General features: G+C 37.7%; 2 protein-coding genes across 3 annotated transcripts; both read right to left on the reverse strand.

Moving 5' to 3' along the window:
• Window positions 1-1,055: 1,055 nt before the first annotated feature.
• On the reverse strand, window positions 1,056-3,654 carry tigarb (TP53 induced glycolysis regulatory phosphatase b). Of its 2 annotated transcripts, XM_056748619.1 has the most exons (6): window positions 3,460-3,652; window positions 3,278-3,315; window positions 3,079-3,200; window positions 2,870-2,947; window positions 2,672-2,782; window positions 1,056-1,984 (listed from the first exon to the last, which is right to left on the reverse strand). In XM_056748619.1, exons 1-6 carry the CDS (start codon window positions 3,489-3,491, stop codon window positions 1,586-1,588), a joined length of 780 nt encoding a protein of 259 aa, XP_056604597.1. In that variant the 5' UTR covers window positions 3,492-3,652; the 3' UTR covers window positions 1,056-1,585. The 2 variants fall into 2 exon arrangements, with proteins under 2 accessions (XP_056604597.1, XP_056604598.1); XM_056748620.1 differs by lacking the exon at window positions 2,870-2,947 and having other exon boundaries at window positions 3,460-3,654.
• Window positions 3,655-5,212: 1,558 nt separating this feature from the next.
• Window positions 5,213-13,170, reverse strand: ccnd2b (cyclin D2, b). Its single transcript, XM_056748618.1, has 5 exons — window positions 12,598-13,170; window positions 11,085-11,300; window positions 9,080-9,236; window positions 8,384-8,532; window positions 5,213-7,366 (listed from the first exon to the last, which is right to left on the reverse strand). The coding sequence occupies exons 1-5, from the start codon at window positions 12,790-12,792 to the stop codon at window positions 7,205-7,207; spliced, it is 879 nt and encodes a 292-aa protein (XP_056604596.1). The 5' UTR covers window positions 12,793-13,170; the 3' UTR covers window positions 5,213-7,204.
• Window positions 13,171-13,978: the final 808 nt, after the last annotated feature.

Below are 13,978 nucleotides of genomic sequence, written 5' to 3' on the forward strand. Positions count from 1 at the left end.
AGGCCTTACCTGTAGAACCTCCCGGAGGGTTACTCTGACTACCTGAAGTGTTTGTCTGTGTTTTAAAGATACAGATTTTCTGTAGTGGTTTCTCATCTGGTCAGTTTGGGAAACTGGTCTGGCCAGACTAGACGACCCATTAAACCAGAATAAACCAGTTGAAACCAGCCAACAAACTAGGCCAGCTCCGAGTTTTTTTAAGAGCAATAGGACTAGAGCAGAACAAAATATTGTGAGCATGTGACTTTGTTTTGGTGTCTGTACAAGTAAACTAAATATAATGGAAATTTGCAAGGAACTAAATTAAACCGCTGTGGCTTTTTACTGTTCAATAGAAACAATTATAACAGCTGTAACGCCACAGACGTCCATCGGTCACAGTTAAACATAAACAAACATGACCAGATGCTTCTGCAATGCACCGAAGGATGCTTGCAGCTCATTGGCACGTGAGTGTGTGTGCGAGAAAATGTGAATGTGATTTTTCTGGCCAGATATTTTAGGAGCTCCTGTAGGAGTTAAAGAATGCGCGGTCACAGACTGAAGTCAATCGTCTGCTTGGATTGCGGCACGTTAGAACGTTTAGCCATCCATCCAGGTCCCCTGCGTGACCAACCCAGCCAAACTGCCGCCTACTTACCGGCAGGAAAATGACAACCTTTAGAAGATCACCACGTTTCCACGGCCGTCCGGCAGGGAGAAAATGAGGGACCATAGATGGTGATAGTTTCCTGTGAGAGTGGGCGGCAGCAAACACGTGTCACTAGGTTGGCCCCTGTATTCCTCTAGGGGCCAGTAGCACAGCTACATCTGGTGGGTGAGATTCTACATGACAGCCAGCCTTAAACAACAAAATCATTCATGTGAATCACCCTTAACATTTCCAGAGCTCAACAAACACTATTTCTAAGAAGAATATGACTAAGATTTTGTTCTCCGGTAGCTATTTCACATTTTATCTATTTGAAATATAAACCTTACAATCTGAAACTGCACCGAAACAAGAGCATTGACCTTATAAAAAATTTATAATGGTAAAATAAACGTTTTAGTCGTTTAAAATTCAATAAGTATTTTATTACATATACATCAATATACATATATGTGAATACTATAGTGTTGAAAAGGCAAAACAACCTAAAAAAAATGCATCGGTAAGCTTAGTGTGCATCAACCAGACACATTCAGTCATGTGACAGAATGAATAAAATAATTGTGTGCCATGCAGACTACAGACACTTTCAGTCATTTGACAGAATCGATAAAATAATTTTGTGTCATGCAGACTACAGACACTTTCAGTCATGTGACATAATCGATACAATAATTGTGTGCCATGCAGACTACAGACACTTTCAGTAATGTGACAGAACGAATAAAATAATTTTGTGCCATACAGATTAGTACAAACATCATCAACACACTGCATTTAAATAAATCACACCAAGACAAATGTGCTTTCTTCACAAGAAGTACTTCAGTATGTAAGGAGAAATATACACTGGCCACGTTAAAGCTGGGGGCAATACCGATAAACCAGGTTCACCAGGTAGTTACTTTGGATAGTTACAAATCAAATTCAGTGTTATTTGGCATCATCGAGGTGATCTTTTCTGTTGATAAAGACACAGTGGATGTGTGTGGCTCGTGGGCCGCTCTCTGCTCTGCGGAGGATGAAGATAAACCTGCTGATGCCGGTGTTTGGGCACGGGGAGAACACCTGGTTCATCTTCAGGCCTGGGGGTACACAGCACTGCAGTTCATCCACTAGGTGGCGCACAGAGATGCGGATAAAGGCGCCGTGACTGACGATCAGAGCGTGGACAGGCACGCCGTGGACGCCGTCATTAGCCAGTCCAGCAATCACAGGCCGCTCGGGTTCTGATGACCCAGGACAAGACGCAGAACATTGGTTGGGTGGAGCATGTTCATCTAACATGCGCTGATAGAACGATTTGAGGAACTTCTTAAATCGCATCTTTACCTGGATATACAAAAATCCCCGAAAGACAGAAGTTAAAGAATGATAAATGGGTCAATGACGTGACATGTATTTTTTGTGTCCAAATTCATTATTTTCCTAAAAAGAATTTGAATAAATACATGTCATATATCAAATGGATCTACAATATGTCCTTTATAAGAAACCCTTTTCATTTTATTGAATTTCAATAGATTTTTTGAGTTTTGGTGTTTGAAAGACCAAAAATGTCAGGTGGTGCGACCGTCCGAACATACAAACAGAGAACAAAACTGAGAAATAAATGTTAATTTTCTCAATAAAATTCTTAATAAAATATTTTGGCATGATTTTATGTTAAATTTCTTATATATGAGGGGAAAAATACTCAGTCCTAAATACATTAAATGTATATTATTTTAAATTAATATATGGTCGCACCACCTGACATTTTCTGGGTGGTAAAATCAGAAATCTTGTTTAATAATGAATTAATGCTCCCTAAAATGCTGTAAAACCAATATAAATCAACACAATACATTTTTTTGGACATAAAAATACATTTTCAAACTGTTTTGCTTAAAATATTTTTTTTTCTTCTTGAAAATCTTATTTGTCATTGACCCAAATATTATCAAGGTAATAAAAAGTGTCTCTTGATTTCATGGCATCATACTCCCGAACGTTTTGCTTTGAAGATGTAAGACCTACCTGATCCAGCGTCTCGCCTCCAGGTGGGGTGTAGTCCCGGCAGGCCAGACCTGCAGCATTAGCCATGTTCTTCAGATCTTCTTTTGGTCGTCCTTCTGCAACTCCAAAACCCTGCACAGTGCATCACACACACTATCAAAGAGGGACCTCAATAAATCCTTGACAATTTAGTGAGCTCATAGTTAGGCAGACCCTCACCCTCTCTCTCAGTAACGGATCCAACACCATCTCAATTTTAGAAGAATGAAGGTTGTGCGTTAAAATGATTTCAGCCGTCTTGACAGGACAAACGAGAGATTTCAATAAATAGCTTACCCAAAAATGAATATATTTGTAGGTGTGACGTCAATAGGTTTAAGCATACGTCTCTAAACAACGTTTTTGAGATTAACATGATGTTCACACACCTGAATGGCTCTCTGCAGGTTACTGGCGAAGACATTAGTGAAATGTAGATCTTTGAGGTATAAGCCAGCAGCAGCCGCCTGCTGATGTCCTGTATCTGACAGTGGTGTGTCAATGCCGTGACCTGCACACACGCAATTATGTCAAAGCTTTCATCCACGCGTATGCAACGGGATCAGCTGACATCTTGTTTTTACTTACCTTGGAGCAACTTATCTCTGTTGTATTGCGTTTCGCCACTGAGAAACAGATCACACAAGTCACTTTGAAGCTTATTTAGGTCAAACATTTTGGATTTATTTAACATTACTTTTCGCCATCAAATAACATTTCAAACTTAAAACTCATTTTGCATAGAAGCAAACAATATTGCACTCACTTACTGTCGTACGATTGTTAACGCAAACGTAAGCATTACAGAAACCAGTAGCAGCGGTTTAATGTATAACGGTGTCTTCCTGGTTCACGCGTACGCACGTCCAGCGGCAAAAAGTACGTCAGTAAATGGCAAAGCCCCTTTAAGCAAAGTCTCCGCACTCGGCGGCCATATTTGCAACGCCTCCGGGCAGCTAGTTAATTCGCTCCAGTACAGTAGGTGGCGGATATGCAACTTAAACGTAGGTTCCAAACGCCATTTAAAATGAACAGAAGAAAAATTACGTCACATGATCACGTCAAAATGAGCCATTGCGGATTCAGTCAGTCTTTAGCTACGAACGAATGGCTCTTTTTTAATGATAGGCGGGACTTCGCTGATCGGCCGTATTGAGCATTGCACTTTTCCCAATTTATTGAAATACTTCTGCGGCGGCTTGATAATATATATAGTCTTTGTAAATGTAATTCTGGCGCCCTCCTGTGCCGAACTGTGCAAACTACAACACCGCGACTGTAATCCACAATATCTGAGGTGGTAAGTGTTACTGAATTACTTTTGTTGGAGGAAATTTGTACTTCTTTTCTCAGTTTTGCAGTTTGTAACTCGAATTTTCATCCAAAGCGCATTTTTATCTTTACTTTGTCTCATTGGATATATTTGTCCCATCAGTTAAACGTAGCAAATAACAATGTCGTATTTTTTTCCGCAGCGATCCGAATAATAACTGAATACAGTACTGATTTATTGTGAAAAGCAAATTATTAGTATTGTACCTGATAAAAGCGTACATACCTCTAAACCCTGCCTACGTTTACGTTTTGTGATTCTACCCTTCTATTATGGTTTTATGTAGTGTAATTAACATGAATGGCCACTAGATGGCTCTAAGTGTTAGACGAACACAGCGGCGCAACACGCACAAATCACCACAAGAGGGCGCCTGCGCCATTCTTTTTTATTATTTTTAGAGGTGTATATGAAATTCTTTTTTGGGGGGATTATACTTCTGTAATCAGTATTTTAGTTTGTAACTGAGTCGAATTTTCATTACAAGAGCAATTTTATATTTACGTTGTCTCATTGGATGTATAATGTCCAATAAAAACCCATCAGTGAAACTAAGCAAATAACTATGTCGTATTTTGTTCTGCAGCGGTCTGAATAATAACTAAATAGATTGTGAAAAGCAAATTATTGATATTGTACCTGACTAAAGCGTCCATTCCTCTAACCTCTGCCTACGTTTGCGTTTAAGTGTAGTGAAAGTATGTAGTGTAATTGACATAAACGGCCACTAGATGGCAATATTGGGTTATTTTTGTTAGCCGAATACAATCGGCGTAACACGCACAAACCACCACAAGAGGGCTCTGGCACTACTCATTTACAGTATGTTATTTATAAGGTGTTGAATAAATAGAGCATTTAATTAGAATTTTAAATTAAATCTATTTATTCTAATACTGTATGTTTTTAAAAGAATGTTGAAAGATATTTTTATAAATTTCACGTTTTAATAAAAAAAAGAGAGAAAACTGTTTTATTTAAACAAATTTTATTTAATTTAATAGGCCAAAATGAGGACATCTTTACTTATATTTAAACGGTGGAAATACAATTTTGCCAACGAAAATTTATTTGGGTCTTTTAGATACAGAGTATAAACTTTAGACACAGTGAACATGGTGCTGTTTCAACATAATCTGAAATAACGTTTTGTTTCTACAGTAAATAATGTCCCAGTCTTACATTAAACATCAGATAAAACTGTTTATTTTTTCATTTGGTCATTTAATTTTGACAAAGCAACAAAAGAACAAACCAGTAGGGTCTCAAATTAATCTTTCTATTCTACACCTGAAGTATTGTGAGGTATTGTGATGGGGGCAAGTACGTGCTTGAAGACAATAAAGGCGTTTCATAACACCAATATAATAGTAAAAGAAGTCAGGCAACAGCTAGAGATAAGACTATCTGCATGTAACCATGAAGTTCTGTTAGACTCACCTCACCAGGAAAAAAAGCAAAACAAAAAATATGAAAACATCTACCATGAAACACATTTAACAATTAAGGATATAGCAGCAACAAGGTACACAATAGCTCTTTTTTTGTCCATTTTTCTTTTAGCAGCACTGGAACACAAGTAAAAAAAAATGTTTACACAGAAAGAAAAGAACGAAATAAAATAAAATGAATGTAAAGCTATGATAGCACACAAACTCAATAATTGAAAAGCTAAATGTGTGAAAATACATGAACATGTTAACATAAAAATGAACAGTTAAATATTGAAACTTTGTGCACAAACCTGAAGTTAATTTGCATATTTGTGTTTGAATGGCACGAGTGTGTCACAACAAAACATTTAAATGTTCAGTTAATAAAACTTTCTTGGAGTCTCTAAAGAATTTACAGAGTTCAATTTCCAACAATCCATTTACAAAAAAGTGCAAGAATCAAATTATAAAGACAGAAAGAAAATTGGCATATGTTTTTAAAATATTATTTAAAATATGAAAAATATTCAAGTTGATGATGTTCATCCTAACAAAGGAAAATAAAGTAATGACAAAATAAAGTGATATAAATTTGATAATGTCTATCTATGAATTCAACACAACTACAGAAAACAACTAATCTTTAATGTCAACTTTCATCATTTCTGTAATAGCTGACAGTCAGATCAGTTTTTGGACTAAATGTATCACTATAACCCACAAGTAAACCTAATATGGGAAACCAGCCCCAAACAAGAATAACTTATTAAGAAATAAAAATAATAATAAAACCCCAAGAAATAATTTGTCCTCCTCTTGAATGTCGCGGTAAACCGTCGGGAGGCATGTTCTGAAAGTGCATCTGTGTCGTGTTTTTACTAAAGATTTTCAAAACTCCCAAACTATTAAACTGCCAGAAATCCCTCCAGCATATCTCTGTTGCACGTGTTATAATGTCAAAACATGAGCAAACCCCACTTTTCTTCAGCACAGTCTGTTTAAATCAATATAAACTAACCTCTCAGAAACTTGTTAATCACACACTTCTCAAACTAAACTTTCTAACACGTACACAATCTTTCTATCCACTCTTTTCAATGCACCGCTTCTCTATCTCACATCAATCTTTATTTCCGTCACTACATACTTTATCCATCTGACATTTTCCTGTGCTTGTGAAACTGGAATGGACATGCGGGAACTGAAAATGATCAATTTGTTAAATAATAATATGCAGTATGTTTATAATAACATTCATTAGTATTTGAGCATGTTATTTACTATGAGTTATTATTTCATTTGCGATCATTTGCTGCTTTGAAATGTTTTAATGTTCATACAGTGTGATAGGAATATACAACCTTTGTCCTTTATAGCTTTAAACTAGCATCTAAGTGCACCCCATATTTCCCAGTATAGAAAATAAACCGCCACTTGAAATAAAATATTATGTATGCCAAAATTATTATTATTTTTGTATAATATTCATATTAGGAGATTATATTATATAGTATAGCCAATACAAATGTATACTTAATATATAATATAATGGGTTATTTAGTTATATTTCATGGCCGTTTAATTGAAATTCAAGTATGTTTAACAGCATCCCCTGCGGAATTGAGGCGACTGCAGCAGCTCCTTTATAAACATCAAGCTTTACGTGGCCTACGATAAAATCCTGAATACACAAAGGACAAAATAAATGTTATCTGTAGGTTGAGGAGTTGTGGTAGACAGAAACGGACATCATAAGTTGACATCACGCACATCTATGGGGGTGCAGGACAGGTTCTGAGAGTCTGGCGTTTTGCTGGTGGCTCCACCCTCTTGTTTTTGTGGATGTTGACTCTCTTTAAGGCTATTGACCAGCAGCTGCTCGATCTGCTCTTGACATGACTTCAGATAGTCCTGAATGAGAGAGAGAGGATAACACTGGATTAAAATGGATGAAATCACTTTGTATGACATGCTTAGCATCAAGTAAACCAACAACTATATATTCTTCTGTACAGCGGTGGACCAACACTGCTGTTGGTTTTTTTACACCAGTTTATTATTGTGGTATTTGAGATTTCTAATTAATGACCCTAATAGGCGCGTAAAAACAATACATGCAGTAATTGGTTGGTTTCAGTTTTTGCCTTCCATCATTTACTCATCATGTCATTCCAAACCTGTTTGACTTTCTTTCTCATGCAGAACACAGAAGAAGATATTTTGAAGAATGTTGGTAACCGAGCAACATTGGCCCTTATTGACTACCATTGTTTGAACAATATATATAGATATACAGGTTTTAAATGACATGAGGGTGAATGAATAAAGACAGAATTTTTATTTGTGAGTGAGTGAATTATCCCTTTAAACTCTCCACGGTCTCTAGATCACTAAAACTGGACAGGCAGTTATCTCATTGAGACGACAACAAATCTTGTTATCCCAACAACCACAGTCCCAGGATGAAATGGTTGCTAACATAGACATATGGGGGTATTTTCCAGAACATGAGATGTAAGAGTGAACACATCACATTGACAAAAGACAAAGAATGTGTGTAGCGTTACAAGTGTGGTTGGGTGTGTGCAAGCTGGTGTGTTAAGACTTTAAATGGGGCGTTCGCTCTCTGGGTCTAAATCGAAAAAGTTTAAGAGCGAGACTTTCAAAACAGCCTTAGGCAATATGTGTATGTGCAGTAGTGAGCTTTAATCCACAGATGTGCTTGAGAAGCCTGTGTCTCGCCACAAGAATGCAGTTCTGAAAACACACCGCCGTCGTGGCGTGAACACACACACACACAATGACACATCACTCTCCATTACCAACCAGTTATGTGTGAATATCCTGCACATGGAATTTCTGCCACTCTTCCAAGTTCGCAATGTCCTGAATAAGTTTGTTGGGGTATGCGAGACCGCTGACACTTACCACCTCAGTGTTGGTGATTTTAGCCAACATCTCCATCAGACTGTAACCCCACATGTTGTGTTCCTTCTCCTGAAGCTGAAGACCACATACTGCTGCCCCCACACTTCCTGTGGCGATCGTGGACGGAGGGTACATGGTAAAGCTGTGATCTGAGGAACACACAAACACATTCCAAAACATCTGTGACCCGATCACACATTCCCTGGAACATTACTCACCTGTGAAAAAACGTCAAATCTGACCCACAAAGGAGGTCTCTAACATCTGTTTTGAATTCCACACACACCTCAACCTGACTTTCACACGCGCTCTCTGGTTTCAGTCAGGAGAGCTGTTTTAACATCGCTGCCTTCCTTAAATCCTCCTGCAGCTGTGAATGGAAAGAGGGAAGAGCTTTCTCTTCTCCCCATCTGCCTTCCGCCCTTCATATCTCAGAGGGCTTTGAGCTTCCAGGAACTACTCCCTTCTGTCTCGAAAGCCTGAGAACAGTCCCTCGGTCTGAGAGGAAACCCATTGCTATTTTGTGATGGAAGATCATGATCTAATTTTTGCTGTTGTGTGTTTGCTTTCTCACATGCAGAGGATGCAAGTCAAGAACTTATGTAGATACATATAAAATATATAGATATATCAGGGAGGAAACCGATCATTCAAACATGCCTCGTACTGTCACTCATGTGTGCAATCCACTCCCACCTGTCGCACAGAGGGCGATGAAGGTCTGCGCGTGTTTACGGATGACCGTCAGTCTGTCTTCAGGAATGGGCAGTTTGTGCAGGATGTGTTCGATGAAGTCGAGAGGGGTGACTGCAGCCATGTTCCACTTCAATTTACTCAGCACCACCAATTCCCACTCCAGCAGAGAGAAATGGAGAGAGAGAGAGAGAGAGAGAGCGAGAGAGGGGGAAAAATATGAAAAAAAGAATAACAACTACAAAGGATTCTAAATGGTTACTTTGATTTCTTAGTAGGTGTTATTTGTTAACTTATTTAATTGTATTTATTTTATTTACATAGAGAAGGTTTAATTAAAGGTACATTTAGTGATATCTAGTGGTGAGGTTGCGAATTGCAACCAATGGCTCACCCCAACCCTCTCCTCTCCCTTTCGAAGGCTGACACAGAACTTAGATGTTGTCAAGTTTTCACTTCTTTACCGAAGCACATAACGTATTTATGAAACAATGTTTGTCCATTTAGGGCTACCATAGAAACAACATAGTGAACTCCATGTAAGGGGACCTGTGCTGCATGTAGATATAAATAGCTCATTCTAAGGTAAGAATAACATAACGGTTTATTAAATAAGGTCTTTATACACCTCTGAAGGAATAGTTATGTATGTGATATTGCATTTCTGTCAATAAATCCTCCAAAAAATGGAGTTTAAAATTGATCAGTTCTGTAACAAGTTCTATGTGTTGTGCAACAAAAATATTATTCAAAATTGTTTATGTTTTGGAAATAAATCTGTTAGCACTGTAGTAAAATCACGCATTCACACATCCTACTATGTACTATACATGCAGGTAAATATTGATCACTTGTCAATTCTTAAAACTGCTTTTTAATCTATCTATTATACATATACTCTCTTATACACTAAAAAACTGTACCACTAGATCAACAAGTCTTACACTTGAATGAAGAACAAATAAGGTACATTTTTAATCAATCTGGCGTTACCAAATTAAGCAATATGTATCTTTAAATGTTGACCACGTGACATCATTGCTGTATAATGGAATCAGGCTATCATGCTAAGCCCCTCCCTTGTCTTTGATCTCCACCAACCAGATTCTGCATTCCCTGCACTGACTCAACTTCCTTCCTCGCACGTGCCCGGTTCACTTTGTTTTTGCCTGCTGTAAGCTGCTTTCTGAGAAACTCGCAAGAACACAGACACAAGTGAAAAAAACAAGCCAAAGACAGAAGCTCAGCAGTGTGTAGGTGGATGAAGAGCTTTACGGTAACTACACCTGAAGGGACAGTTCTGACAAAATGACACTAAATCAGAACTAAGGTCAAGACTTTCAAAGAGTTGTATCTCTACCTTAGATGTCTTAGAGTGTGTAATTAATAATATAAAAGTCTTTATAAAAGTCTTTAGTCTGGTCCAAGTCTAGACTGTCTTTCTGTCCCTTCTCCATCTCTTTCAAACACACTTTAACTCTAAAGGCTAAATGGTGAGAAATCATACCAAAATTTCATTTAAGGGATATTTCACCCAAAAATGACAATTCTGTTTTCATTTGCTCTCCTTCGAGTTTTTCCAAATCTGTATACATTTCTTTGTTCTGATGAACAGAATGATATTTGGAAGAATACTTAAAACTAAACAGATCTCGACTCCCATAGTAGGAAATAAAATGATTTTGTTTTGTTGAACACAAAAGACATTTTAAAGAATGTAGGACAGCAGTTCTGGGGCACTTTTGACACTTTTCTCCTAATATGTCTGGTTATAGGCATTCTTACAAATATCTTTCTCTGTGTTCATCAGAACAAAGAAATGTATACGGATTTGAAACAACTCAAAGGTGAGTAAATGATGACAGAAATTTCATTTTTGGGTGAAGCATCCCTTTAAGTATCCTTAATGCATCTAAATATCCACAGTCATAGAATAGTTATAAGTAGGTTAGAAGGTAATAGTTATATAGGTATTAAGACTCTATAGTTTAAAGTCATCCTTTCTTACCAGCAGTTGTTGACACGTGATGGAGTTGTCTGTGTATATGCAGAGCTTCTTGGGCGACAGCGGCTGGCAAGTTTTTAATTTCGATGCAAGTAAAAGACACACGGCTCCTAACAGCTGCAGGTAACATTTTCTCGTTGGAACCGCGGCTAAATATCTGTCCAGGTAGTTCATAGCCAAGGGAAAGACGTCCTCTTCACACTTCTCCTCCTCACACACCTAAAAGGGCATGAATCAAAGTTTTCATTATGTTTTCATTCATATGGTCTTTACAGATAAATGTTTTTGTTTTTAAAAGCCACCGTAGCACTTTAGCTGGGGAAAAAATGAAGAGACCACTGTAGTTTCACCGTTAATCAGCATTTATGCATGTAATGTGGCCATTTCAGTCCAGTGAGTTGAATTTCTACAGAAACTAACCTCACAAAGTCACCTAACAGCAATGTGAAAGACGGAGAGTGTGAAGACGCATGAAGTTTTCAGCTAAATCAAGCTTATTCCGTCATATATTCAGGTTTAAATTAATTCGAAAATACATGTAAAACCAATGTGCTGTTCAAACATGAAAATGAACTTGTTTTCATAGGCTACTCAGCAAACATTGCATCTTTTTTGTTATTTTGACCAATTTAATGTATATATAAAAGAACATCATGGAGAAAATTCTTACTCTTTCACAGAATGAAACAAAAAAGACTTAAAAACATACCTAAATAGTAAATTCCGAAAAACTAAAAATAATTATGGTCTCTAGATTTTTTTCTGTGTCTGTTTTTCATATACATTTACATTCTAATGTTTAAAATCTTCTGTGGGCTATGTTTAATGTTCTAACAGTAGCCTCTTAGTAACTTGAAGGAACTTTCCATCTTCATTCGTGTCAAACAGGGTGCGCTGCATGAAACCCTGTGACGCCCGCACAATAATGCTTTGCTGATTCGTCACATTAAAAGAAACATCAACTAACTTTTAGGAAGCAATGAGTGTATATTTTATTGGCTACGCATTGCCTGCTAGACTTTTGCTACACCCGACAATTATTGTGACTTTTGATGAACTTTAAAAACTTGAAATCGAGGACACAACATGGCTGCACGTTTGCACTAAGAAGCTCCTCAAGTGTTGCGTGTGTTTGAAAAAATCGCCAAAATTACACAAACGAACAAAACTCCTCATATTGCACATGTAAATGAAGCACAGACCCTCGTCTTTCAAACGAGCAATGTCATTGAGAAAAATACAAAAGCGTTTTCTTTCAAATCAACACGGATAGTGCGCTACTCAGTGTCGAGGTTTAGCATTTCATTGCATTTCCTGCTTTCTTCATCATTAAACTATTCCTGACAAGTTAAGTAAACTTTGCACATTGACACATATAACCTTACATAGGCTACAGAACATGCATTATAGCTAAATGAGAAGCCATCGTCAGAACACGAATGCAACAACATCATTTGTATAACTTTATACCTAAGCGCACAGAAGGCGACTTTATAAAAAATGATTAAAAACAAACCTCCAGCATCCACGTCGCGACAATTCGCCTCATGAAAGGTTGAATGTCGTTTTGAACGCTTTTAAAATAGGGTCTCTGTGGGACATATCTGTCCTCCAGTGTTAGGAGACTTTGCAGGACTCTTTCATCGGAGAAGATGTTCGGATCTTTCTTGGCTCTCATGTACGTCTCGTTTTCCAAGCAAAAAAGCTCCATGTTGCGGTGTTCCCCCTTCTTACGTCTAAAATGAACCGATCAAAGTGACAGATGCATGAAGCTGTGAATGTGCAAAGTGAAAGATAATGATGACGATAGTTTTGCCCTGGGCATCAATGTGATGTGTCGGCTTTGTCTTGACATGCAATGTTAACGCTTTCGCTTTTTACATCACGGAGGCTGTAATCCCAGCCATGAGACTTTCTATCTAAAGCCCGGACAGATGAAGCGCTTCACTCTTCTGACTGCTTGACCACCCAAAAGGAAATGTCAGAGTCTCCTCCTCATTCTCAATTCACGTTGCAAAAAGGCTCACATTCTCGCTTTACTGCCTCGTCAGGGCAAACGCATTGCATTTTAGCTAAGCCCTTTAAAAAACCACATCCCACAGTTGGCGGTGCACCATGCATCAATGTGCACAATGTCCCTGAAGGGCCTTATAAATATGTTTATAAACTTAAACATGCATGACATGCTGTTTTTTTATTTCCTCTCACGTGGAGATGCACATGTCCAGTCAAATTATTTTGCTGCAGTCTTGGTGAGCTTTTATTGATGCATTTATTTATCTGTATAGGCCTACGTAGAACAACTGTAGTCTGTTTGTAAATTATAAACTTTCACAATAATTTGTCAAAATTAATGTTTAAAATCAAATGCAATAGGGCTCGAAAGTGAAGTTAAGAGTCTTGGACAAAAGGGAAGTTACTGGTTGGGTTTGCTAGGTTACATGAAATATGAATAGCTAGCCAATACGACCTCAAGAGAATAGCTTAAATATAGATATTAGAGTCTAAAAACTTCATGTGAAAACCTGTTCTGGAAAGCATACACTGTTGGTTCAAGTTTATCCACCTCTGTCCTTCATCTGAAATGTCTTTCTTTACATAATAAAAGACTTTGTCTTCTGGGTGCCCACAACACATAACACCTGTCTATCTCTAGACAACAGATGTTAGTGAGGTTAGTGTGAATTAACTGGTAACAAACTGACCATGTGTTACAGCGCTAAACGGTGAAAGAACAATTATGAACGGCAACACAAATCTTCATGAATAATTGAGACATAACAGTCTGTGACAGATGAATAAGGTGAAAGTCTTGTGAAACAATCAACAGAGTAATACTCTAAACAATGGGTCGTTATTCTCATGAATAGGTGAAAATGTATCTTTTGTGTTGCATG

Source organism: Triplophysa dalaica, chromosome 5, assembly GCF_015846415.1.
Source record: "Triplophysa dalaica isolate WHDGS20190420 chromosome 5, ASM1584641v1, whole genome shotgun sequence".
NCBI classification, from domain to species: domain Eukaryota; kingdom Metazoa; phylum Chordata; class Actinopteri; order Cypriniformes; family Nemacheilidae; genus Triplophysa; species Triplophysa dalaica.